Genomic DNA, 25367 nt, shown 5'->3' on the forward strand with positions numbered 1-25367 from the left:
TTTCTATAATTAAGTGTTCATATTAAGTACTGTTAAACAGATGAGTCAATAAAGAGATGAAGTAGAGAGGAATTCCAGATATTCTCAAGAAGATAGATATGTAATATATGATAAAGATGGCATTTCATATCAGTTGAGAAATATGGATTATATGTTATGTAGTATTGTTAAACAACAAACACTGGAAAAAATCTTCACAAAACAAAAATACTATTTTTTAATATTTTTTCTTTTTTAATTTAATCATTTTTGTAGTTTTTTCATTACCATTTAGTCCCCTTACACCTCCCAGCAATCATCACAAGTTGCCCATGTCCATGAACACTTTAATAGTCATATGAATAACTAAGAAAAAATATTTGCAATTCTGAGTAGATAAATGGTTAACTTACTACATTTTTAAAATGACACTATCAACCAATTAGGAAATAAAATCCCAATGGAAAAAGGGACACACTAGAACAAGATGCCATCATGAAAAAGAAATAGAAGCTTCTTTAAACTTATTTTTTAAAATTTGTATTTATTGACTTCCAGAGAGAGAGAGAAAGACATCAATTTGTTATTCACTGATTGATTCTTGTATGTGCTCTGACTGGGGATGGAACCCACAACCTTGTTGTACCAGGATGGTGCTCTAACCAACTTGGCTATCTGACTGAGGCTGCCTGTAAACTTTTTAAAAGAACCTTATTCTCCCTCATACTCCCTCATAATAAGAAATGTGTAAATTCAAATTATAATATCGATATCAGAAATTGAAAAATTATGTCGGCTAGACACAAGATGGCAGTGTGCAGTGAAGTGGAGGCTGCACCTGGGGTTTGCTGAGGTTGACACCCTTTCCCATTACTTCTTTGAGCACAAAGCACTGGGAGCCCAGAGGATGGGGGCTGGGCAGGGACAGGGTAACCTGCAGTAGCTGGACTGTGAGCCTGTGTCCAGCCTGTGCCACCCAGCCCAGCCTGGCCCTATCCCAACCATTCCTGGTCTCTGGTCTCCTCTCCTTCTGACTCATTGCTTGGCTTTGGTACACCACCACCAGCTCTCCAAAGCTGAGGACTCCTCCACTCTAGGCTCACCTCCACTTTAGAGATGCTTGGCTTCCCTCCAAAAGAGCCAGCCTTCAAAACTGGAACTTCTGGACCAGCACCTGGTCCTCATTCCCTCCACTGAGACCCCACTCACTTTTAACCCACTTCTCTCTCAGATTGTTGTTTCTCTCCCTTAGTTGGAGACTTACCACTTACCTGTCAAATTAATGCCTGACTCCCCCAGCCCTCCAATTTTTTGGCAACCTTGCCACCTCCTTCAAATGGGAGCCAGACTTCCTTTTGACTAACCTCCGTAGCCCTATCATGGAGGCTGTGTACCTGGTTATGAATGGTGTGGGCCTGGTGCTGGACATGCTGACCCTGGTGTTGGACCTCAGCTTCTTGCTGGTGTCCTCGCTCTTGGCTTCCCTGGCCTGGCTTCTAGCCTGCATCTATAATATGCCACATACTGTACTGACTTGTCTTCTGTACTTGGGCCATGGAGTACTGTTTTCACTGCTGGCCTTGATTAAAGCCTTGGTCTAGTTCATTTTGGGGGGCTTTCAGGCCTTGTGTACCCTGCTGTACAGCTGCTGCTCAGGCCTGGAGAGCCTAAAGCTCCTGGGACACCTAGTCTCTCATGGGCCATTGAGGAGCCGGAATATACTACCATGAGGCATCCTCAGTATGGTCTCCAATGGCCATGCTTTGCTGTGTCAGGCCTGTGACATTTGTGCCATTGCCATGAGCCTGGTGGCCTGTGTGACCAACAGCCTGGTTAACATCTGCTTCATTGGCATTCAGAATCTCTTCTCCCTATTGCTGGCCCTATGGGAGGAAGTGATGGGACCACTGTGGAGAATGATGGACATTATGGTTATCTTCTTCATAGCTCACATTTCCAGCAGTGCTACAGCCATGGCCATCCTTCTCTGGACCTCCTGCCAACTAGCACTGGAGCTCCTGGCTTAAGCTGCCCACCTCTTGGCCAGCTTTGTGCTTGTCAGTCTCACTGGCCTGGTGTTGCTGGCTTGTGTGCTGGCAGTAACAGTGGCCATATTGCACCCGGACCTCACCACGAGGCTGGCTACCTGGGCACTCAGCCGGCTCCATGCCTGGCCATCCTACCACCAGCTTCAAGAGGATGTTGTGAGACTGTCTCACCTAGCACTGGGCTTGGATACTTGGTGCCAAGTGTGGAGCTGTAGCCTGCATCTGGCCAGCTGGCTGAACTGGGGAGGGGCACCTGGGGCTTCCCAGGTTGTCCCTGGGAGGGTGTCTTCAGCTAGGACCTGGCAACAGGACACTCTTCTGGAAGCAGGGACCAGGTCAGGGGCAGAAGAGGAGGAAGTCAGAATGACCAGAGTGACAGCTGCCTGGGGCAGGGAGAGACTCAATGAGGGGGAGCCTACAGGTGGGCAGGACCCATGGAAGTTGCTGAGTGAAAGAAGTGCATTATCTGCCAGGACCAGAGCAGGGCAGTGCTGCTTCTGCCCTGTTGGCACCTAAGTCTTTGCCAGGCCTGCACTGAAATTCTGATGCGCCACCCAGTCTCCCACTGCAACTTCCCACTTGGCCGCCAGGGCATTCTGCAACCCCTCAATGTCTACATATGAAAACTCCCACCCTCCTTGCCCACTCTTCCAGCTCCGTGCTTCTCATAGGCACCTGTGTTAGGACAGCATTAACACCTGATCTCTCGGTCCTGGCTGGAGTCCACTTCTGCCCCCATGGCTGGCATGCTAAGCCTCCCAGCCATACATCCACGACATTGAGATGGGATACCCTGGAAGACTGTGCCCTGGGTGGGGGCAGGGTAAAAGTTCCTCTTGACTCTGGGTCCCTGTGATGTTGAGGGTATGTCACTATGTCAGGCCCTGAGACTGTTTGCTGCGGACACCGCTCCAGTTTGGCAGGGCCTACCCAAATGCCAGCCTCTGGGGCTTCGCCTCTCTGCTTCTGTTTTTTTCTTTGGGGGATTTGCAGGCCCTCTCTCTGGCCTCTCTCCACTGCCTCCCCATCTTTTTCAGCCATAGCACATCAGTGTCATTTGGGTGTTTTGGCAACTCAAGGGCCTTGGAATGGTCTTGAACCTTTGCTTTCAGGCGGAGATCTTGTGCCTGGTAGGTTTTGGGTGCTCTTAGAGCTACCCGTTTTGCCTGTCACCTGTCATGATCTTATGAGGCACCTTCCCAACATGATCCAACAGCTGGGGTCAGGAGTTTATCCCCGAGGGTGGGGCATGTGTCTGCATCCGGCTTTGGGACAATGAACTCTCACCCCAGCTCCACTGGGAGCCTCAGGAGAGGGAACCAGATTTCTATTTCTATTCACTCCTTTTCACTCCCCACATCACAGAAAAATGGCATTCCCCTTGTCTGTCTGTCCCTGGCATTGGGGAGGGCAGACTATGCACACTTCACTAGGGTCCAAACACAGTAGGGACCAGGACCGAGGGGCATGCAATTCCCTGAGGGGTCTCCTGGCCCAGTTTCCAGTGAATAAAGTTTTGTTGACAACTGACAAAAAAAGTTGTGTCAGCAGCATTCATCAAGGTGCAGGGAGGGAGGTATTCTTATGCGCTTCTGGTGCCAGTGTAAATTGGTAGAAAGTACGTGAAGAACAATTTGGAAATACATAGGAAGCCCATCCAATATAGGAGATGAAGGTCGATCTGTGGAGGGAAAAGAACAATGTTCTCTTTCCAATCTACAAGAGCCCAGAATTTATTCTACCCAAAGAAATTAGGTTTCTGGTGTTGATAAGAAAGCAGGGTTTGCCCAGTTTTCCTGCTATTCTATGTCCTGGATTTGTGGGGGATATACAGAGTGGATAAATGCTGAAACAGTGAAGTTGATATAGATTTAACTGAGTTATTCTGGGAGATCTAGGTCAAATATGGTTTCACATGGTTCCTTGTATCTTCCCATCTCTGCCTTCCAAGGACTCTTCCCTTTCCAAAAGAAGAGTTCAGAAGAGAAGGTTCATCTCTTGCAAATCTCACAGCTATGTCTCAGGTAAGATGATGTTTCTTCTTTTTCTGAAAGAACTTGTTTTCAGGTTATAGGAACATTTATTTCACCATCCTTAATTTTCCTGGATGTTGAGATTTGCTTCTGTGAAACTAGTCTCCAGTAGGACCCAGGTTGGGTAAGGCAAGCAAGTGACCTAGGTGTAAAATTTAAGGAGTACTTTTAGAGGTGTGCATCCCTAAATTTTGCACCCTAGGTGACTTGCCTGCTTCAGTCTAATTGCAGCTCTGTTCCCAATTTCTCTTATTCCAACCAGAAAAATTTAAACCTTCCTCAAGTGCACCTTCGAGTCATCGCCGGTGTTTACATATAGAGTTGGTATATCATCATCATTTCCTTTCTGCCTTCTCAAAAAAGTGCTGCTGGAACAGAAATGTATTATCTTGATTTAAATGAGACTATATTACTGGAATGAATCTAGTCTAGACACTAATTTGGGATCTAAGTTGTAAGGAGTCAAGGTGCGAAAATGGAAAAACCTTGATTATCCCTACTGACTTAGGTTTTGAAGTTAATGGACCACATTATTCGTTTATGGTAAGGTGTTCTGTTTTGTGAGGCTTTCCATATAGAGATTTACTTGCAAGTTTGTCAGAAAACTGAGATTTTGCATTTCTCCTTTCTGATCCTCTTGTTTTGTCTGTGTCTTCCAGCAGTTTCTGCAAACTGTGGTCTGCCGGTGAAAACCTTTTCAGTATTCCAGTGCTGTTATAATTATAATTTTAGTTTCTTTTAATTTTTATATATGGGTACAAGAGAAGGAAATGCATATGCTAGTCCATGCTTGAAATATTCTACTCTTGAATCAAATGTGGATCATTGTCTCATTTTCATTTTTCTTTCAAAAATATATCTTCATTAACCAATCTTTACAATATTGGTTTTCCAAAAAAAAAACAAATAAAATAAAATATTGGTTTTCCAAAGACTCTAATTGATTCTTTTCTCTTCACTATCTCTTTTTCTCTATTTACAATCAGTATTTAACCTTTGACTCTAAAGGTTATGTTGATGTGATCCTAGTAACTCTCAAATACCTTTCTCCATCCTAGAACCTCATATCTGACCTCCAATAGCTGTCACTACCTGTATGTTCCATAGTCACTTCAAATACATTTCCAAGGCTTACTTCGTTCCTTTCTTTACAACAGTTTGTACTTTCTTCTGATTCCCATTTCCATTTTCTAATTCCAGCACCTACCCAATTGCTTATGCAGATAACTGAAGAGCCATGCACCTCTTTGTCCACTCTACAACCAATTTATGACCAATTCTCGTGCACCTCATCATAGCAACCAGTGGTTCCCTGTCTAGACCACTAATAACACCAGATCTATGAGACATTTCTAATAGTGATTGCTTAATTGTTTTTCTCACCTGACATATCTAAAGCCTTATCTAGTCAGAATATTGCCTCTAGCCCTGATCAGTGTGGCCCAGTTGGTTGGGTGTCACCCCTCAAAACAATAGGTCACTGGTTTGATTTCTGGTCATCACACATGCCTGGGCTGTGGGTCAGTCCTTGGTTGGGGCATGTGGGAGAGGCCGTTGATTGCTGTTTCTCTCTTATACCCATGTTGTCTCCATCTCTTTCTCCCCTCTTCCCCTCTCTCTAAAAATAAACATTAAAATCTTTAAAAACATAAGTAAAATCTTTTTAAAAAAGAGTATTGCCTCTAAAGTACAAAATTTATCACATATGTGTTGACTTAATATTTTTTATTTTCCTTTTACTCATAAAGCAGCTGACCTAAAGTGGAGTTTGTATTACAGCGGAATGTATAAGACAGTATACTGAATGAGAGGAAAATACTACAGTTTACATTCTGGAGCTGTAGTCATTAAAAATGTGGATTGCCACTAATGAGTACCAATGATTTATTTTTTTAAATATATTTTATTGATTATACTATTATAGTTGTCCCATTTTCCCCCTTCACTCCCCTCCACCCTGCACACCCCCTCTGACCCATATTCGTCCCCTTTAGTTCATGTCCATGGGTCATACATATAAGTTATTTGGCTTCTACATTTCCTATACTATTCTTACCCTCCCACTTTCTATTTTCTACCTACCATCTATGCTACTTATTCTCTGTACCTTTTCCTCTTCTCTCCCCCTCCCACTCTCCTGTTGATGACCCTCCATGTAATCTCCATTTCTGTGTTTCTGTTCCTGTTCTAGTTGTTTGCTTAGTTTGCTTTTGTTTTTGTTTTGGGTGTGGTTGTTAACAATTGTGAGTTTGCTGTCATTTTACTGTATGTGTTTTTTATCTTCTTTTTCTTAGATAAGTTCCTTTAACATTTCATAGAATAAGGGCTTGGTGATAATGAACTCCTTGAACTTGACCTTATCTGAAAAGCACTTTATCTGCCCTTCCATTCTAAATGAAAGCTTTGCTGGATAGAGTAATCTTGGATGTAAGTCTTTGCCTTTCATGACTTGGAATACAGTGATCCCTCACCTATTGCAGCAGTTACGTTCCAGAGATCCCCGCAATAGGTGAAAATCCACGAAGTAGTGACCTTATATTTATTTTATTATTTATATATATCTTAAGGCTTTATAAACCCTTCCCACACTCCTATAAACCTTTCCCACACTCGTATAAACACTTCGTATGCTCTTAAACACTTTCTACACTCATAAACCTATGTAATTTTAACAATATATAAAATTCTATGTGGGTACTCACCAGTGAAGAATAAAACCCGCAATACAGTGAGGCCACAATAAGTGAACCGTGATGTAGCAAGGGACGACTGTACTTCTTTCCAGCCCCTTCTTACCTGTAAGGTCTCTTTTGAAAAATCAGCTGACAGTATGATGGGAACTCCTTTGTAGGTGACTCTCCTTTTCTCTTGCTGCTTCTAGGATTCTTTTCTTAATTTTAATCTTGAATAACTTAATGATGATGTGCCTCGGTGTATTCCTCCTTGGGTCCAACTTCTATGGCACTCTGAGCTTCCTGGACTTCCTGGAAGTCTATTTTCTTTGCCAGATTGGGGAAGTTATCCTTTATTATTTGTGCAAATAACTTTTCCACTTGTTGCTTTTCCTCTTCTCCTCTGGTACCCCTATAATTCAGATATTGAAACATTTAAAGATATCCTGGAGTTTCCTAAGCCTCTCCTCATTTGTTTTTGTGTGTTCTTGTTTCTTTATTCTTTTCTGTTTGGTTGTTTCTTTCTTCCTTCTGGTCCACTCCCTTGATTTGAGTCCTAGTTTCCTTCCCATCACTATTGGTTCCCTGTACATTTTTCTTTATTTCAGTTAGTGTAGCCTTCATTTTTTCATCTAATTTGTGACGATATTCAATCAATTCTGTGAGCATCCTGATTACCAGTGTTTCGAACTGTGCATCTGATAGGTTGGCTATCTCTTCGTCACTTAGTTGTAATTTTCCTGGACCTTTGATCTGTTCTTTCATTTGGGTCATTTTTTTTTTGTCTTGACAGGCCTGTTATGTAGTGAGGGGAGGAGCCTTAGTGGTAATTTACCCTGACGTGGTAACGCATGTCATTGTGTTGTGATGCTGTATGTGGGGAAGGGGTCCGAGAGGCAACAATGGGGCCTGCTCCTCTCTCTGCTGGACTTCAGTTACTTCCCCAACTTCCCACAAGCAAATTGGGCCCTTCTGGTGCTGATTTCCAGGTGAGTGGGTTTGTGTATGTTCTAGGACCCTGTGGGTCTCTCCAGCTAATTCTCCTGTGAAGCTGGGAGTTTCTCCCGCTGCCACCTTAACCCCCACAGGTGTTTTCAATCAGTGGTTTTAGGTTTTATTTCCTTGTGTTGGGGCCCTGGGTTGTGCAGTCTTTCTCCCCAATTGTTTCTCTTGGTTTGTCTGCATGTGTATGCGGGACGCACAGTCCCTCAGCTGCAGCCTTGCTAGGTCCACTTGCTGCTGCCTTGCCAGCCAGCTGCAGCCTTGCGCACCCCACTCCACAATCCGCTGCTTCACTGGGTCTGCCAGCCACCACCTTGCTGGCCCTGGTCCTCCATCCACTGCCTTGCCTCAAGTCCTCTCTGCCCAGCTGCCATCTCTGCCATCTCTGCCCCTCCTACTGGTTTGGATGAATGTGTCTTCTTTAACTCCTTGGTTGTTGGACTTCCATACAGTTTGATTTTCTGTCAGTTCTGGTTGTTTTTTTGTTTTTAAATTTGTTGTCCTTCTTTTGGTTGTTTGAGGAGGCACAGTGTGTCTACCTAGGCCTCCATCTTGGCCAGAAGTTCTGCCTACCAATGGTTCATAAATAAATACTAATCTCTTTGTAGTGTGCTCAGTAAATTTTTAAGACCATTTCTGTATAGGAAAAATCCATTATTATTCCATAAATATATCTACTGCCTACTTCCACATACCTTCTTCTTCTTAGGGCTCAAAGACTTTTTTTTCAGATTGTATTTATTTATTTTTAAAGAGAGGAGAAGGGAGGGAGGAAGGGAGGGAGAGATACATTGATGTGTGAGAGAAACATCTATCCATTGCTTCTTGCATGCATTCAGACTGGGGACCAAACCTGCAACCCAGACATGTGCCCTGACTGGGAATCGAATTGATGACCCTTCTCTTTGCAGAATGATGCCTGACCAACTGAGCCACACTGGCTAGAGCTCAAAGATTCTTTCTTAAAAAATTGTGTCTTTTTCTACTTCCTGAATTTACTGTTTTTTTACTAACGAATTTAAAAAGCTGATGCCTGTATACCTACAAAACAAGTTCATTGTGAATTAAAAAATTTTATGTACTCAATGAAGACTTGGAATACAAAATGAAATTTTTCCTCACTTTGTTGCACTTTTCCTTGTGCATATTTCTGTTCTTGCATATGTGGTATCTATTGAGTGTATGTCTTTACATGCAAGCCTCTCTCTTAGCCTGTAACTTCTTTTCATTGTGGTCAGAGTTATATTCATTTTGGTCGACCAGGCAACCAATCACATTCAAGGCAAATAGTATATTCTTATGTATTTTTAGCATGAGATAAGTAAATGCAGATGATTATGTTTTCAAGAGAATGTCTGCAATATAAAACAAAATAAGAAAATTAGTTTGATGACTGAACATGATCAAAACTAGGTCTCCAATATCTAGTTTTCATTAGTTCCAATCACTTTAGAGTTAACTACAGTATGTTCTTACAGGGAACAGTGTCATTCAAAGATGTGACTGTGGACTTCACCCAAGAGGAGTGGCAGCACCTGGACACTGATCAGAAGGCCCTGTACAGGGATGTCATGTTGGAAAACTATTGCCACCTTGTCTCTGTGGGTAAGAAAAACCCCTTGAATCTTCTAGTGTCAGCATCTCCTTTCAAGAGTTTCTGAAACTTAATGGGTTTGAATTTTAGGGAATAGAGGTGACAAATCTCTTTCTTTTTAGCAGAAAAGTATGGCTATGTTCTCACTTGCCTAGTGCAAGGTATTAACTTGCATGTTATATGAAGGTATACATATGAATGTATATATGTGTGCTACCTTGAAGCTATATCTTTCTCTTCCTTCAATGGTTTTTAAGCCCAAGGAGGTTAGATTAAGTCTCATTAAAATTTTTTTAGCCCTGGTTGGTGTAGCTCAGTGGATTGAGCGCAGGCCCGCGAACCACACGATCCCGGTTTGATTCCCAGTCAGGGCACATGCCTGGGTTGCAGGCCGGTTCCCGGCGGGGACCAGTTCCCAGCAGGGGATGCATGAGAGGCAACCATACATTGATGTTTCCCTTCCTTTCTCCTTCCCTTCCTCTCTAAAGATAAATAAATAAAATATTTAAAATTAAAAAATTTTTAAAAATTGAATTTAATGGGGTGACGTTGGTTAATAAAATCATATAGGTTTCAGGTATATAATTCTATAATACATCATTCGTATATTGTATTGTTTTTTGACCACTCCAAGTTAAGCCTCTTTCCATCACCATTTATCTCCCCTTTAGTTTTGTCTACTGCTCCCTACCTCCCTTTCTCTCTTGCAATCACCATATGGTTGTCTGCATCCATGAGTTTTTTCTTTGCCTAATCCCTTTACGTTTTTCACTTAGCACCCCCAACCAAGGGGGTTGTCAGCTGTGAACAGCTGTCACAGCTTGTTCTCTGTATCTATGAGCCTCTTTCTACTTTGTTACTTTTGTTCATTAGATTCCACATATAAATGAAATCATATGACACTTGTCTTTTTCTTACTGGCATATTTCACTTAGCATAATACTCTCCAGGTCTTCCCATGCTGTCATAAAAAGTAAGATTTCCTTCTTACTTATCCCATCGTGTAAATGTACCACAACTTTTTATCTTCTCATCTACCATCTGATGGTCTCTTGGGCTACTTCCAAGTTTTGGCTATTGTAAATAATGCTCTAATGAACATAGGGGTGCATATATTCTTTCAAGTTAGTGTTTTGGATTACTTTGAATAAATTTCCAGAAGCAGAATTGCTGGATCATAAGGTAGGAATCATGCTACCTGATATCAAAATACTCCACAAGGCTAAGTAATCAGAGCAGCCTGGTACTGACATAAAAACAGACATAGATCAATGGAACAGATTAGACAGCCCCAAAATAAGTCTTATTTTTTATCATTAGGGTTTCACATGACTAAGCCTGATATGATCCGCAAGTTGGAAGAAGGAGAAGAGCTATGGACAACAGGGAGAATTTTTCCAGGTCAGAACTATTTTGGTGAGTCTGTACAGATAAAGACCAGTTGACTCAGGTAGCTGACGCCTTTGAATGTTTTTAGGGATATGTTGTTTTTAATTGTGGTAAAATACATATAACATAAAATTTACCATTTTAACAATTTTAAGCATATAGTTCAGTGGCATGAACTACATTTACATTGTTTTGTGCAACCATTATCACCATCCATCTCTAGAACCCTCTCTATCTTTTATAAGTGAAATTCTGTTATCATTAACAACTGTTATCCTCACCCGCTTTGTCTCTGGCAACCACTTTCTACTTTCTGTCTCTGAATCTGATTACTCACAGGTATCTCATATAAGTGGCATCATATGGTATTTGTCCTTTTTGTGACTGGCTTACTTAACATAGTGTCCTCAAGGTTGACCCATGTTGTAGTATGTATTTCCTTCTTTTTAAGGCTGAATAATATTCCATTGTATGTATATACCACATTTAGCTTATCCATTCATTTTTCAGTGCACACTTGGGTGGCTTGTACTTTTTGGCTTCTATGAATAATGCTGCTAATAACTGGGTGTACAAATATCATTTGAGTCATTGTTTTTCTTTTGGATATATAACCAGAAGTAGAATTGGTAGATCTTATAGCTCATTGGTTTAATTTAAAAAATTGGAGGGGGGGGGTGTTCAATTACAGTTGTCCTACTTTTCTCCCCTGACCCACAAACCCCATCACTCCCACACTCAATCCATACCCCATTGTCCTGGCCCATGAGTCCTTTATAAATGTTCCTTGACTTGCCCCTTCTACTTCTTTCCCCTGTTATACTCCTTCCCATCCTCAGTGGTTACTGTCACTTTGTTCTTTATGTCAGTGTCTCTGGTTGTATTTTGCATGCTTGTTTTATTGACTAGGCTTAATTATAAGTGAGGTCATATGGTATTTGTCTTTTACCACCTGCTTCACTTAGCATATACTCTCCAGTTCTATGCATGTTGTTGCAAAGGGTAGGAGCTCCTTCTTTCTTTCCGCCATGTAGTATTCCATTGTGTAAATGTACGATAGTTTTTTGATCCATTCATTTACTAGTGGGCACTTAGGTTGCTTCCAACACTTGGTTGTTGTAAATAGTGCTGCTATGAACACTGTAGGGTATAAGTTCTCTGAAATTGGTGTTTCAGGATTCTTTTGGTATATCCAAGCAGTAGAATTGCCAAGTCAAGAGGTAGTTACATTTTTAAGTTTTGAGGAAATTTCACACTGTTGTCCACAGTAGCTGCACCAGTCTGCATTCCCATCAACAGTGTATTAGGGTCCCCTTTTCTCCACAACCTCGCCAGCACTTGGTTTTTGTTGATTTGTTTATGATGGCCATCCTGACTGGTATGAAGTGATATCTCATTGTGGTTTTAATTTGCATTTCTCTAATGGCTAGTGATGCTGACCATTTTTTCGTATGTGTGTGGACCCTCTGTATGTCCTCCTTGGAGAAGTGCTATTCAGGTCCTCTGCCCATTTTTAAATTGAATTGTTTGCCTTCCAGGGGTCAAGTTGTGTGAGTTCTTTATATATTTTGGAGGTCAAACTCTTTTTTTTTCTTTTTCATTTTTTTTATTTAACTTTTGTTCAAGTACAGTTTTCTTTCTTGTATTCCCAGCCCTGCCCCCACCAGTGCTCCCCACCCCCCTCCCATCTGGAGGTCAAACTCTTGTTCCAGTATCATTGACAAATATATGTTCCCATAATTGGTTCCCTTTTCATTTTGCTGGTGTTTTCTTTACACATGTATAAGCTTTTTATTTTTATGAAGTCCGATTTTTTAACTTAAAAAAATTTTTAAATATATTTTATTAATTATGTCATTACACATGTCCCATTCCCCCTTCACTCCCCTCTACCCTGCAAACCCCTCCCACACCATCCCCCCCTTTTGTTCATGTCCATGTGTCACAAGTTCTTTAGATTCTATATTTTCCATAGTATTCTTGCCCTCCCTCCTATTTTCACTCTACCGCCTATGCTACTTATTCTCTGTACCTTCTCCCCCCTTCTCCTCCTCCCATTCCCCTGTTGCTAACCCTCCATGTGATCTCCATTTCTATGTTTCTGCTCCCAATCTAGCTGTCTTCTTAGTTTGCTTTTGTTTTAGGTGTGGTTGTTAATAATTGTGAGTTTGCTGTCCTTTCACTGTTCATATTGTTTATCTTCTTTTTCTTAGACAAGTCCCTTTAACATTTCATATAATAAGGGCTTGGTGATGATGAACTCCTTGAATTTGACCTTACGTGAGAAGCACTTTATCTGCCCTTCCATTCTAAATGAAAGCTTTGCTGGATAGAGCAATCTTGGATGTAGGTCCTTTGATTTCATGACTTGGAATACTTCTTTCCAGCCCCTTCTTGCCTGTAAGGTCTCTTTTGAGAAATCAGCTGACAGTCTGATGGGAACTCCTTTGTAGTTGACTGTCCCCTTATCTCTTGCTGCTTCTAGGACTCACTACTTCATTTTAATCTTGGGTAATGTAATTATGATGTGCTATGGTGTGTTCCTTCTTGGTCCAACTTCTTTGCCACTCTCTGAGCTTCCTGGATTTCCTGGAAGTCTATTTCCTTTGCCAGACTGGGGAAGTTCTCCTTTATTATTTGTTCAAATAAGTTTTCCACTCGTGGCTGTTTCTTTTCCCCTTCTGGTACCCCTATAATTTGGATGTTGGAATGATTAAAGATGTCCTGGAGGTTCCTAAGCCTCTCCTCATTTTTTGAAATTCTTGTTTCTTCTTTCTTTCTGTTTGGTCGTTTCTTTCTTCCTTCTGGTCCACTCCCTTGATTTGAGTCCCAATTTCCTTTCCATCACTATTGGTTTCCTGTGCATTTCCCTTCATTTCAATCAGTTGAGCCTCCATATGTTCCTCTAATTTGTGGCTAAAAGCAACCAATTCTGTGAGCATCCTGATCACCAGTGTTTGGAACTGTGCATCTGAAAGGTTGGCAATTTCTTGGTCATTTAGAATTCTAGGTTCTGGGGCTTTGAGCTATTCTTGAGTCATAATGTTTGGTCTGTTCACACCTGTTATGTATGAGGGGCGGAGCCTTAGGTGTTTACCAGGGCTGGGCGACTCAGTTGCGGGGTTGTGATGCCGTATGTGGGGCCGGGGTCAGAGAGGGAAAAAATGGCACTTTGCTCCACTTTCTCTCAGATTTCTGTCCCCTCTGCGTCTTCCTACAAACAAATTGGGCCCCTCTGGTGCTGGTTCCCGGGTGTGTGGGCCCGTGTACTCTCCAGGACCCTGTGGGTCTCTCCAACAAACTGTCTGTGACCCTGGGAGCCTCTCCTGGCCCCTCAACCCCGAGAAAGTCTTTCTAGTTGGTGCTTTCAGGCTCTAATTCCCGTTGCTGAGGCCCTAGCCTGAGCGGTCTGTGTCACTGTTTGCTCCTCTGCTTGGTTTATCTGTGCGCGAATGTGTGACCACATTCAGCCAGCCACCCTATGCCCTCACTGGGTCCACCAGTCGCCAACCCATGCTTGGGAGCCATGAACTGCCTCTGCCTCCACTCCTGGGTCGGTCAGACAAAAGTATCTTTCCAGCCTGACCCCACTCTGCTGCTGACTCTGCCCCTCTTACTGATCTGGCTGAGTGGTTCGTTGTTGTTGGACTTCTGTGCAGTTCAATTTTCACTGTTTTGACTGTGTTTTTGTTTCTAAAACTTAGCTGTTTTTAAATTTAGTTGTGGGAGGGGACACAGTGTTTCCACCTATGCCTCCATCTTAGCCAGAAGTAGTAGCAGATTTTTAATGAAGGGGATATTTAATACCCCACTGTCAAAAATGGATAGATTCTCCAAACAAAATATCAACAAAGATATTGCGGCATTGAACAATGTCCTATATCAAATGGACCTAACTGATACATATAGAATCTTTAATCCCAAAGAAGCAAAATATACATTCTTTTCTCTTTTAAAAATATTTTTGGACTTCCAGGCAAGATGGAGGCATAGGTGGAAACACTGTGCTTCCTCGCACAACCAAGTTCAAAGACAACAAAGTTTTAGTAACAAAAATGCAACCAAAACACAGAAAATTGAACTGTACAAAAGTCTGACAACAATGAACCATTTATCCAGACCAGTAAGAGGGGCGGAGTCAGCGGCTGGAGGAGCGGGGTTCCAGAGGAAAAAGCGGCCTGACTGGACCAACCCAGGCATGCAGGTGGCCATTGGCAGATCTCAGGCATGGGGTGGCAACGGGTGAACCCAGTGGGGGTGCAAGGTGGCTGACTGACTGCAGTCACACATTCACACTCAGATAAACCATGCAAAGGAGCAAGCAGTGAGACAGACCATGCAGGCTAGGGCTAGCGACAGGAATTAGAACCTAAAAGCACGGACTGGAAAAACTTTTGGGGTTGAGGTGCCAGGAGAAGCTCCCAGGCTCACAGTTTGTTGGAGAGACCCACAGGGTTCTGAAGGGTGCACAGGCCCACACACCAAGGAGCCGGCACCAGGGGGGCCAGGTTTGCTTGTGGGAAGCAGCAGAGGGGACTGAAATCTGAGAGAGAGCGAAACAAACGCCATTGCCCCTCTCTGACCCTGCCCTTACATACAGCATCACAACCCAGCAACTGGGTCGCCCTGCCGTGGTGAATACTGAAGGGTCCACTACTCATATGTAACAGGCACGAACAGACCAAAACATTATGGCTCAAGAACAGCTCAAAGCCCCAGAGACAATCCTTCTAAGCGACCAAGAGATAGCCAACCTGTCAGACGCACAGTTCAAAATACTGGTCATCAGGATGCTCACAGAACTGGTTGATTTTAGTCACAAATTAGAGGAACAAATGAAGGCTAAACTAATTGAAATGAAGGGAAATGCACAGCGAACCAATAGTGATGGGGAGGAAACTGGGACTCAAATCAAGGGAGTAGACCTGAAGGAAGAAAAAAATGATCAAACAGAAAAGAATGAAGAAATAAGAACTCAAGCCCTGGCTGGTATAGCTCAGTGGATTGAGCGCAGGCCTGCGAACCACATGATCGCGGTTCGATTCCCAGTCAGGGCACATGCCTGGGTTGCAGGCCAGTTCCCGGCAGGGGACGAATGAGAGGCAACCATACATTGATATTTCTCTCTCTCTCTCCTTCCCTTCCCCTCTAAGATAAATAAATAAAATCTTTAAAAACAAACAAAAAAAAGAAATAACTCAAAAAAGTGAAGAGAGGCTTAGGAACCTCCAGGACATCTTTAAATGTTCCTACATCCGAATTATAGGGGTACCAGAAGGGAAAAAGAAACAGCCACGAGTGGAAAACTTATTTGAACAAAGAATAAAGTAGAACTTCCCCAATCTGGCAAAGGCAATTGAGTTCCTGCAAGTCCAGGAAGCTCAGAGAGTTCCAAAGAAGTTGGACCCAAGGAGGAACACACCAAGGCACATCATAATTACATTACCCAAGATTAAAATGGAGAGAATTCTGAAAGCAGCAAGAGATAAGGGGACAGTCACCTACAAAGGAGTGCCCATCAGACTGTCAGCTGATTTCTCAAAAGAGACCTTACAGGAAAGAAGGGGCTGGAAAGAAGTATTCCAAGTCATGAAATCAAAGGACCTACATCCAAGATTGCTCTATCCAGCAAAGCTTTCATTTAGAATGGAAGGGCAGATAAAGTGCTTCTCAGGTAAGGTCAAATTCAAGGAGTTCATCATCACCAAGCCCTTATTATAAGAAATGTTAAAGGGACTTATCTAAGAAAAAGAAGATAAAAAAATATGAACAGTGAAAGGACAGCAAACAGAGTTATTGACAACCACACCTAAAACTAAAGAAAACTAAGCAGACAGCTAGATCAGGAGTGGAAGCACAGAAATGGAGACCAATGGAGGGTTAGCAACAGGGGAGTTGGAGGAGGGGAAGGGGATAGTAGGTACAGGGAATAGGTAGCATAAATGGTAGGTAGAATATAGAAAGGGGGCAGGGCAAGAATAATATGCAAAATATAGAATCTAAAGAACTTGTGACACATGGACATTAGCTGAAGGGGAGGTAATGGTGGGGGAGGGGGTCTACAGCGTATAGGGGAATGAAGGAAGAAAATGGGAAAACTATAATGGAATAATCAATAAAATATATCAAAAAGAAAAAATAGTTTATTGAGCATACTATTACAGTTGTCTCATTTCCCCCCTTTATTCCCCTCTGCCCTGCACACCCCCTCCCACCTCGATTCCCCTCCCCTCCTTTAGTTCATGTCCATGGTTCATACATATAAGTTCTTCCAAATTTCCTGTACTACTCTTAACATCCCCATGTGCATCTTCTACCTACTATTTATGCTACTTATTCTCTGTACCTTTTCTTCATCTTCCTGCTTCCACTTTCCCACTGATAACACTATGTGATCTCCATTTCTGTGCTTCTGCTCCTGTTCTAGTTGTTTGCATAGTTTGTTTTTTATTAGGTTGGGTTTTTAATACCTGTGAGTTTGTTGTCATTTTACCATTCATATTTTCTTTAATTAATTAATTTATCTTTAGAGGGGAAGGAGAGAGGGATAGAGATATCAATGTATGGTTGCCTTTTGCGCATCCCCTGCTGGGAACTGGCCCCTGCCAGGAACTGGCCTGCAACCCAGGCATGTGCCCTGACTGGGAATCGAACCTCGATCCTCTGGTTCGCAGGCCTGTGCTCAATCCACTGAGCTACGCTCGCCAGGGCCACCATTCATATTATTTACCTTCTTTTTCCTAGATAAGTCCCTTTAATATTTTATATAATAAGGTCTTGGTGATGATAAACTCCTTTAACTTGACCTTTTCTGGGAAGCACTTATCTGCCCTTCCATTCTGATAGTTTTGCTGGATAAAGTAATCTTGGATGTATGTCCTAGCATTTCATGACTTCGAATACTTCTTCCCAGCTTCTTTTTGCTTGCAAGGTCTCTTTTGAGAAATCAGTTGATAGTCTAATGGAACTGTTTTGTAGGTAACTGTCTCTTTTTCTCTTGCTGCTTTTAACATTCTCTCCTATTCTTACATCTTGGGTAACTTAATGATGATGTGCCTTGGTGTGTTCCTCCTTGGGTCCAACTTCTTTGGGACTCTCTGAGCTTCCTGGACTTCCTGGAAATCTATTTTATTTGCAAGATTGGGGAAGTTCTCCTTCATTATGTTTTCAAATAAGTTTTCAATTTGTTGGTCTTCCTATTGTCCTTCTGGTATCCCTATGATTTGGATGTGGGAACATTTAAAGATGTCCTTGGAGGTTCCTAAGCCTCTTGTTATGTTTTTGAATTCTTGTTATTTTATTCTGGTTGCTGGTTGAATGTTTCTTTCTTCCTTCTGCTCCAAACAATTGATTTGAGTCCCTGTTTCCTTCTTATTGCTCTTGATTCTCTGCATATTTTTCTTTATTTTACATAATGCAACCTTCATTGCCGCCAGGGTTGTTTTCATGCCATTGAATTCCCCAGTGAGTTCCTAGAGTATTCTTATAACAAGTCTTTAGAACTGCACATCTGATAGGTTGGCTATGTCTTTGTCGCTTAGTGGTATTTTTTCTGAAGCATTGAGCTGTTTTTTCATTAGGGCTGTTTTTTTTCTCCTGGGCATATCAGTACTTAGTAAGGGGCAGAGCCTTAGGTATTCACCAGGGCAGGGCAAGTTACTGGCTGTGATGCTGTATGTTGGGGAGGGATCTGAGAGGGAATAGTGCCGCTTGCTCCACTCACTGCCAGTTATCAGTCACTTCCTTGGCTACCCACAATCAAATTGGGCCTTTCTGGTGCTGATTCCTGGGTGGAAGGATTTGTTTACACCAAATGAACACAAGGAACTCTCTGGTGAGGCTTGGAGTTTCTTCTGTTGCTGCCTCAACCTACACAAGTGTTTTCAGTCAGAGACTTTCAGGCTTTATTTCCCAGTACTTGAACCCTGGGTTGTGTAGTCTATTTCTCTCCCTAATTCCTCTTGGTTTATCTGCACCTGAATGTGGGACCACCCAGTCTGCAAGCCACCACATAGCCAGTCTGCCAGCTAGGTGCCCGCCCCAGTCCTCCAGCCACTGGGTTTCTGTGAGTCCTCTCCGTCTGGCTCCTGGCTCTGCCCCTCCTACCTGTCTGTATGAATGTTTCTTCTTCAACTTCTTGGTTGTCACACTTCCATACCATTTGATTTCCTGTCAGTTCTGGTTGTTTCTTGTGGTGGACTCTGTCCAGCAGAGTCTGCCTGTTGTGGCTGACAACAAGAATGAATGCACAGGTGACAACAATCCTGTGGAGAAAAAGGGAACAGACATACTACTCTCTCAAGGGAAGAGTGTCTATGGTGCCTTGGCCACTCCCTCAAGAGGCGAGCTCCCCGACCCTTGTCTAGACAGGCGTTTATTGTTTTCCTGGAGTCTTACATCAGAGAAAGATTTACTATCTGTTACATAGAATATTATTGTCTACATTTTAGAAATGTAGACAATAAATTTAGACAATTGTCTAAATTTTAGACAATCAAGAAAATGAAAATAACATGCAGAGGGAAATAGCGATGAGCTGATTAGCTCTGTCCTTGGGAGAACTCATACAGGCTTTAAAAATTACCTTGAAGATAGAGAATACACATTTGTTGTCTTAGACCAGGGTGATGGAGTTTTAGCAAGAGCAAGCTATAACAATCTGTATGCATTTTCTAGGCCCGATTCCCACGGGAAAACTCAGTTTGAAGGTCTGGCTCCTGCCCACCACTTTGCTTCTGTAAGTTTTCCATACAGAGCTGAGTCACATTTCCCAGACCAAAACACATTGGTCCCCTACAGTTTCTTGGTTTTAAATCTGTTGTCCTTTTGCTTGTGTGAGGAGGCATATTGTGTATGCCTACGCCTCCATCTTGTCCGGAAGTCTACATTCTTTTCAAATTTACATTTATAAAGATGGACCACATGATGGGACACAAAGCAAGCCTGAAGAAATTCAAGAAAATTGAAATCATATCAAGCACTTTCTCTGACCACAAGGGACTGAAACTAGAAACAAAACTCAAGAAAAAAACTCAAAACACTCAAACCCTTGGATTGAATAGCATGCTATTAAACAATGATTGAGTTAAGAAGGAGATCATGGAAGAAATGAAAAACTTTCTGGAAACAAATGAAAATGAACTCACAACCACCCAAAACTTATGGGACACCGAAAAATCAGTCCTGAGAGAAAAGTTCATAGTGATACAGCCAACCAAAAAAAGATAGAAACATTTTAAAACCCTACACCTACAAGAACTGGAGGAACAACAACAAAGACAGCCCAGAACAAGTAGGAGGAAGGAAATAACCAAGATCGAAGCAGAATTAAATGACACAGAGACTAAAATCACAATCCTAATGATCAATAAATCCAGGAGCTTGTTCTCTGAAAAAAACAAACAAACAAACAAGGCTTTAAGCAGACTCGTCAAAAAAAAAAAAAGAGAGAGAGAGAGACAGAAAGAGAGCGAGGACCCAAATAAATAGGATACAATCAGGAGAGAAAGATGTGAGATTACAACTGACACCACAGAAATACAAAGGATTATAAGAAATTACTGTGAAAAACTATATCCCAAGAAATTTGAAAACCTAGGTAAAATGGACAATTTTCTAGAAAAACATAATCTTTCAAAACTGAATCAAGAAGAAGCACAAAGCCAAAACAGACCAAAAACAGTGGATGAAATTGAAGCAGTAATAAAAAAACTCCTGACACACAAAAGCCCTGGATAGTTTCACAGAAGAATTTTATGGAACATTTAAGGAAGAGCTAACCCCTACCTGCACAGACCATTCCAAAAATCCAAGAAGATGGAAGACTCCCAAACTCTTTTTATGAATACAGCATCATTCTCATCCCAAAACCAGATAAAGACACAACAAAGAAAAAGAACTATAGGCCAATATTGCTAATGAGCATTGACACTAAAATCCTCAACAAAATATTGGCAAATCACATCCAGCAATACATTTAAAAGATTATACACCATGATCAAGTGGGATTTATCCCAGGGATGCAAGGATGCTACCGTACTTGCAAATCAATAAAACTAATACATCACATAAACAAAAGGAAACACAAAAATCACGTGATCATATCAGTAGATATGGAAAAAGTATTTGATAGGCACGGCACCAATTTATGATAAAAAGAGTCAGCAAAGTGGAAATAGAGAAAACATTCCTCAATATAATAAAAGCCATACATGACAGACCTGAGGCCAACATCATACTCAATGGGCAAAAAATAAAATCTTTTTCACTAAGATCAGGAACAAGACAAGGTTGTCCACTTTCACCACTTCTATTCCACATAGTATTGGAAGTTTTGGCCACAGTGATCAGACAATAAAAGGAAATAAAAAGCATCCAATTTGGAAAGGAGGAAAAAAACTGTCATTGTTTGCAGATGGCACGATAGCATACATAGAAAATGCTATAGACTCCGCAAAAAAACTGCTCAACCTAATAAATGAATTTGGCAAAACAGCTGGATACAAAGTCAATATTCAGGAATCAAAGGCATTTTTGTATACCAATAATGAGACAGCAGAAGCAGAAATCAAGAAAAAAAATCCCATTCGATATAGCAACAAGAAAAATAAAATACCTAGGAATAAACCTAACCAAGAAGGTAAAAGACCTGTACTCAGGAAACTACACAACACTGAGGAAAGAAATCAAGAAAGATACAAACAGATGGAAACATATACTGTGTTCATGGATTGGAAGGATTAACATCATCAAAATGTCCATACTACCAAAGCAATTTACAGATTCAGTGTAATACCTATTAAAGTACCAATGACATATTTCACAGACATAGAACAAACACTTCAAAAATTTATTTAGCACCATAAATGACCCTGAATAGCTGCTGCAATTTTGAGAAAGAAGAGCAAAGTAGAAGGAATCACAATACCTAATATCAAACTGTATTACAAGGCCACTATAATCAAAACAGCCTGGCACTGGGGTAAAAATGGACAGATAGGACAATGGAACAGAACAGAGAGCCCAGAAATAAACCCAAGTCTCTACGCTCAATTAATATTTGACAAAGGGGGCAGCAACACAAAATGGAGTAAAAATAGCCTCTTCAACAAGTGGTGTTGCGAGAACTGGACAGCTAAATGCACAAAAAAAACTTGAGCACCAACTTATACCATACACAATGGGAATTCAAGGTGGATAAAAGATTTAAATATAAGCCATGAAACCATTAAAGTTTTAGAGGAGAATGTCAGCAGCAAAATCTCAGCTATTTCATGCAACAACATTTTCAGTGATAATTCCCCTAGATTAAGGGACATAAAGGAAAGAATAAACAAATGGGATCACATCAAAATAAAAAGTTTCTGCACAGCTAAAGAAAACAGTATTAAAGTAAAAAGAGAACCAACCATACAGGAAAATATATTTGCCAATGATACCTCAGACAAGGGTTTAATCTCCAAAATATACAAAGAATTTACACGACTCCACTCTAAGAAGATGAGCAACCCAATTAAAAAGTGGGCAAAGGACTTGAACAGACACTTCTCTAAGGAGGACATACAGAGTCCAGAGACACATAAAAAGATGCTCAATATCGCTAGCTATCAGAGAGAAGCAAATTAAAACCACAATGAGATACCACTTTACACCAGTCAGAATGGCCATCATAAAGCAACAAGCAACAAGCGTTGGAGAGGTGGAGAAGAGGGGTCTCTAATCCATTGTTGGCGGGATTGCAGACTGGTACAATCAGTATGGAAAAAACTATGGAATTTCCTAAGAAAACTAAAAGTGGACCTCTCTTTTGACCCAGCATTTCCACTGCTGGGATTATATCCTAGGAACCCTGAAACACCAATCCAAAAGAACCTATGCAACCCAATGTTCATAGCAGCACAATTTACAATAGCCACGTGCTGGAAACAGCGTAGGTGCCCATCAGTAGATGAGTGGATAAAAAAAACCATGGTACATCTACACAATGGGATTCTATGCAGAAAGAAAGAAGGAGCTCCTACCCTTTGCAACAGTATGGATGGAACTGGAAAGCATTATGCTGAGTGAAATAAGCCAGGCAGTGAAAGACAAATACCATATGATCTCACCTTTAACAGGAACCTAAACAACAAAATAAACAAGCAAGGAAAATATAACCCTAGAAACTGAAATAGAGAACAGGCTGACAGTGAGCAGAGGGGAAAGGGGAGGGAATTTAAGGGGAAAAGGGTGAACAGTTTACAGGAACATGTTTAAGGGACATATGGACAAAAACAAGGGTGGGTGGAATGGGAGGGAAGTGGGGACGGCTGTGGTGGTGGGCTGGGATGGGAGTAAAAGACAGAAAACTGTACTTGAACAGCAATTAAAATAAAAAAAGAAGCAACTGTCATTATCTTTACCTTACTCTTATTTGTTTCTTTTTTTAACTTTATTTTTGTTGTTTACACTGTTACAGATGTCTTCATTCCTGCCACCTTTGCACATCTTGTCCCCCAGCCCATAACACCCTCTTCCCTCTGGCCATCACCACGCTGTTGCCTGTCTGTGGGTTATGCATAAACGTTCTTTGGCTTATTTCTTCATTTTCTTTCATCAAGTATCATTTTGTCCTCCAAGCCAGCCCCATGTTGTAGCAGGTTGAGTCCATGATCTCTGTTTACTTTGTTAATGATCTCTCTACAGTTTGTGTTATGTTATTTTACTCTGTGAAATATACTTACAGGTTCATATTTTCATTTGCCACTGACATCTAAAATGAAAGCTACATTATTCCAGGCATGGACTGCTGTAGTTTGTTGTTGGGTTTGCCATGATTTTTCTCTTTCTTTCAATTTGTATTGTCAGTATGCTGAAAAAATATCGCATAAAAATTTGAATCCCCTTTTCCCCAAGGGCTGATAGAGTAATATCCCATCTGGTCATTCCAAATGTATTTCTCTCTGTGACTGAGAACTTTCACTAATATCTATTTTTTCTAGTCTCCCAAATGTCCTCTATGCAATTGATTTTATTTTTTACCACTGGGCCTTTCATTATGTGACAGCTACTTTATGCCCATATGCATATTTGCAAAGTTGGCCAACTACAGAGTTGAAGGGTACAGTAGTACACATAAGACCACCTGCATTTCTGACACAAATTATAAGTTCAAGTGTCCCCAATACTACTATTAGTATCAATAATTTGCTAGGACTCACAGAATTTACTGAAAACTATAACCCTCACAGTTATAGTTTGTTACAAAGAAAGAATACAGATTAAAATCATGCCAAGCACATAAGGCAAGTCCAGGAAAGTACCACATATGGAGCTTCTAGTAGTCCTCTCTCTGTGGAATTTTGGACGCATTACAGAATATTGTCCATCAGGGAGGCTTCACTTGAGTTTAGTATCAAAAATTTATATTTGGCTCAATAACATAAGTTTGATTGATTGTCCATATGGCTGATAACAGTTTTCAGCTCCTTAAGAGGTCAAGCTGATACCATGTGACCCAAAGCCCCCAGCTTAAATCACATTGTTGGTGTGACTCAAAGACCCCACCCTAAATCACACTGTTACTTTGTAGCTGGCCACAGGCTCCCAAGCAAAGAAATACATTCCTGTTAAGCATGACATTCTGTGGACTCAGAGATTACCTCCAGAAGCCAAAGGCAAATGTCGTAGACCTCTTATTGGGCAAGGATATATTCTTTACCACACAATGCTACGTACCCTTTAGTTAAAAGATCAGGTTACACTTTCTGCATGAAATGTGTCTTGACTACTCCAAACCATGTTAGTTCCTTTTTTCTGCACTCACATTCCACTGAGTTCCATATTCCCATATTCCCAAATAACAGGCAAACAGTCACATCTTCTGATATGGTCTAATAATTTGGCATGTGATTAAGTGTTGTTTTTATCTGAGGCTTATTTCCTCATCTGATTAACAATTCCTTCAAAATAAGGTCCCTTCTGTCACTTTTCCTTACTGTAGTTTGTAACAAAGGCTAGACATATTAGTTACCTGATTATCTATGGTACTGTGCAGGGAAAACATCTTTCTCATCCATTCAGAACTCATTTAATAGTAAGTTCATTTTAGATATCATGCCAAGATTAATACCTTTGCCTCATATAACAGTGTATTAATGTAAAGAAGATAATAAAATATTGACTCTGAAGAGCATAAGTTACAGTTGGGAAGGCAATATTCTCAAATTTAGCATTTTATATAGAACATTCACATTAAAATAGCAGGTTGTTGAAAGATTTCTTGGAATGCGTAGTCCAGACTATAATTATATTCTAATTTCAGACAAATTAGACATTGAAGGAGAAAAAGGATATGTGAAAGCTTAGATAAATTGGGTAGTAGCATGACCCTGAATGTGACAGAGGTTCTTAGGAAGGCAGTGTAACTTAAGTTTTGCATGTTCTCGAAGTACACTAAATGAAATTGTGCAATATTTGCTCTTTTGCATAAAGTGTTCACTCTGAAAAAAGTTTTAGCTTCATCCCTTTTGTCATCAGTAGGGTTTCCTTTCTTTTTTTTATTGCTGAGTAGTATTACATTGTGTAATTACATGACACAATATTACCTATTTATCTTTTGATGGATAATTGGACTGTTTCTAGTTTAGGGCTATTGTAAATAAGGTACAGG

At 41.1% G+C, this 25367-nt stretch overlaps 1 protein-coding gene and 1 pseudogene across 3 annotated transcripts in view; both read left to right on the plus strand.

Moving 5' to 3' along the window:
• The window catches only part of ZNF382 (zinc finger protein 382), a 39327-nt gene that overhangs the window by 9820 nt on the left and 4140 nt on the right, over positions 1-25367 (plus strand). For 2 of the 3 annotated variants that reach the window (XM_037040092.1, XM_037040094.1), the window contains exons 2-4: positions 3979-4051; positions 9213-9339; positions 10649-10744. In XM_037040092.1, coding sequence (XP_036895987.1) covers positions 3979-4051; positions 9213-9339; positions 10649-10744 — 296 coding nt within the window. The remainder of the gene's footprint in view (positions 1-3978; positions 4052-9212; positions 9340-10648; positions 10745-25367) is intronic. The other variant, XM_037040093.1, reaches the window with a different exon arrangement.
• Positions 826-3968, plus strand: LOC118982940 (E3 ubiquitin-protein ligase RNF26-like; annotated as a pseudogene).

The sequence above is a fragment of the Sturnira hondurensis genome, unplaced genomic scaffold (genome assembly GCF_014824575.4).
Source record: "Sturnira hondurensis isolate 20B ecotype Veracruz unplaced genomic scaffold, ASM1482457v3 Scaffold0002597, whole genome shotgun sequence".
In the NCBI taxonomy this organism is placed as follows: Eukaryota; Metazoa; Chordata; class Mammalia; order Chiroptera; family Phyllostomidae; genus Sturnira; species Sturnira hondurensis.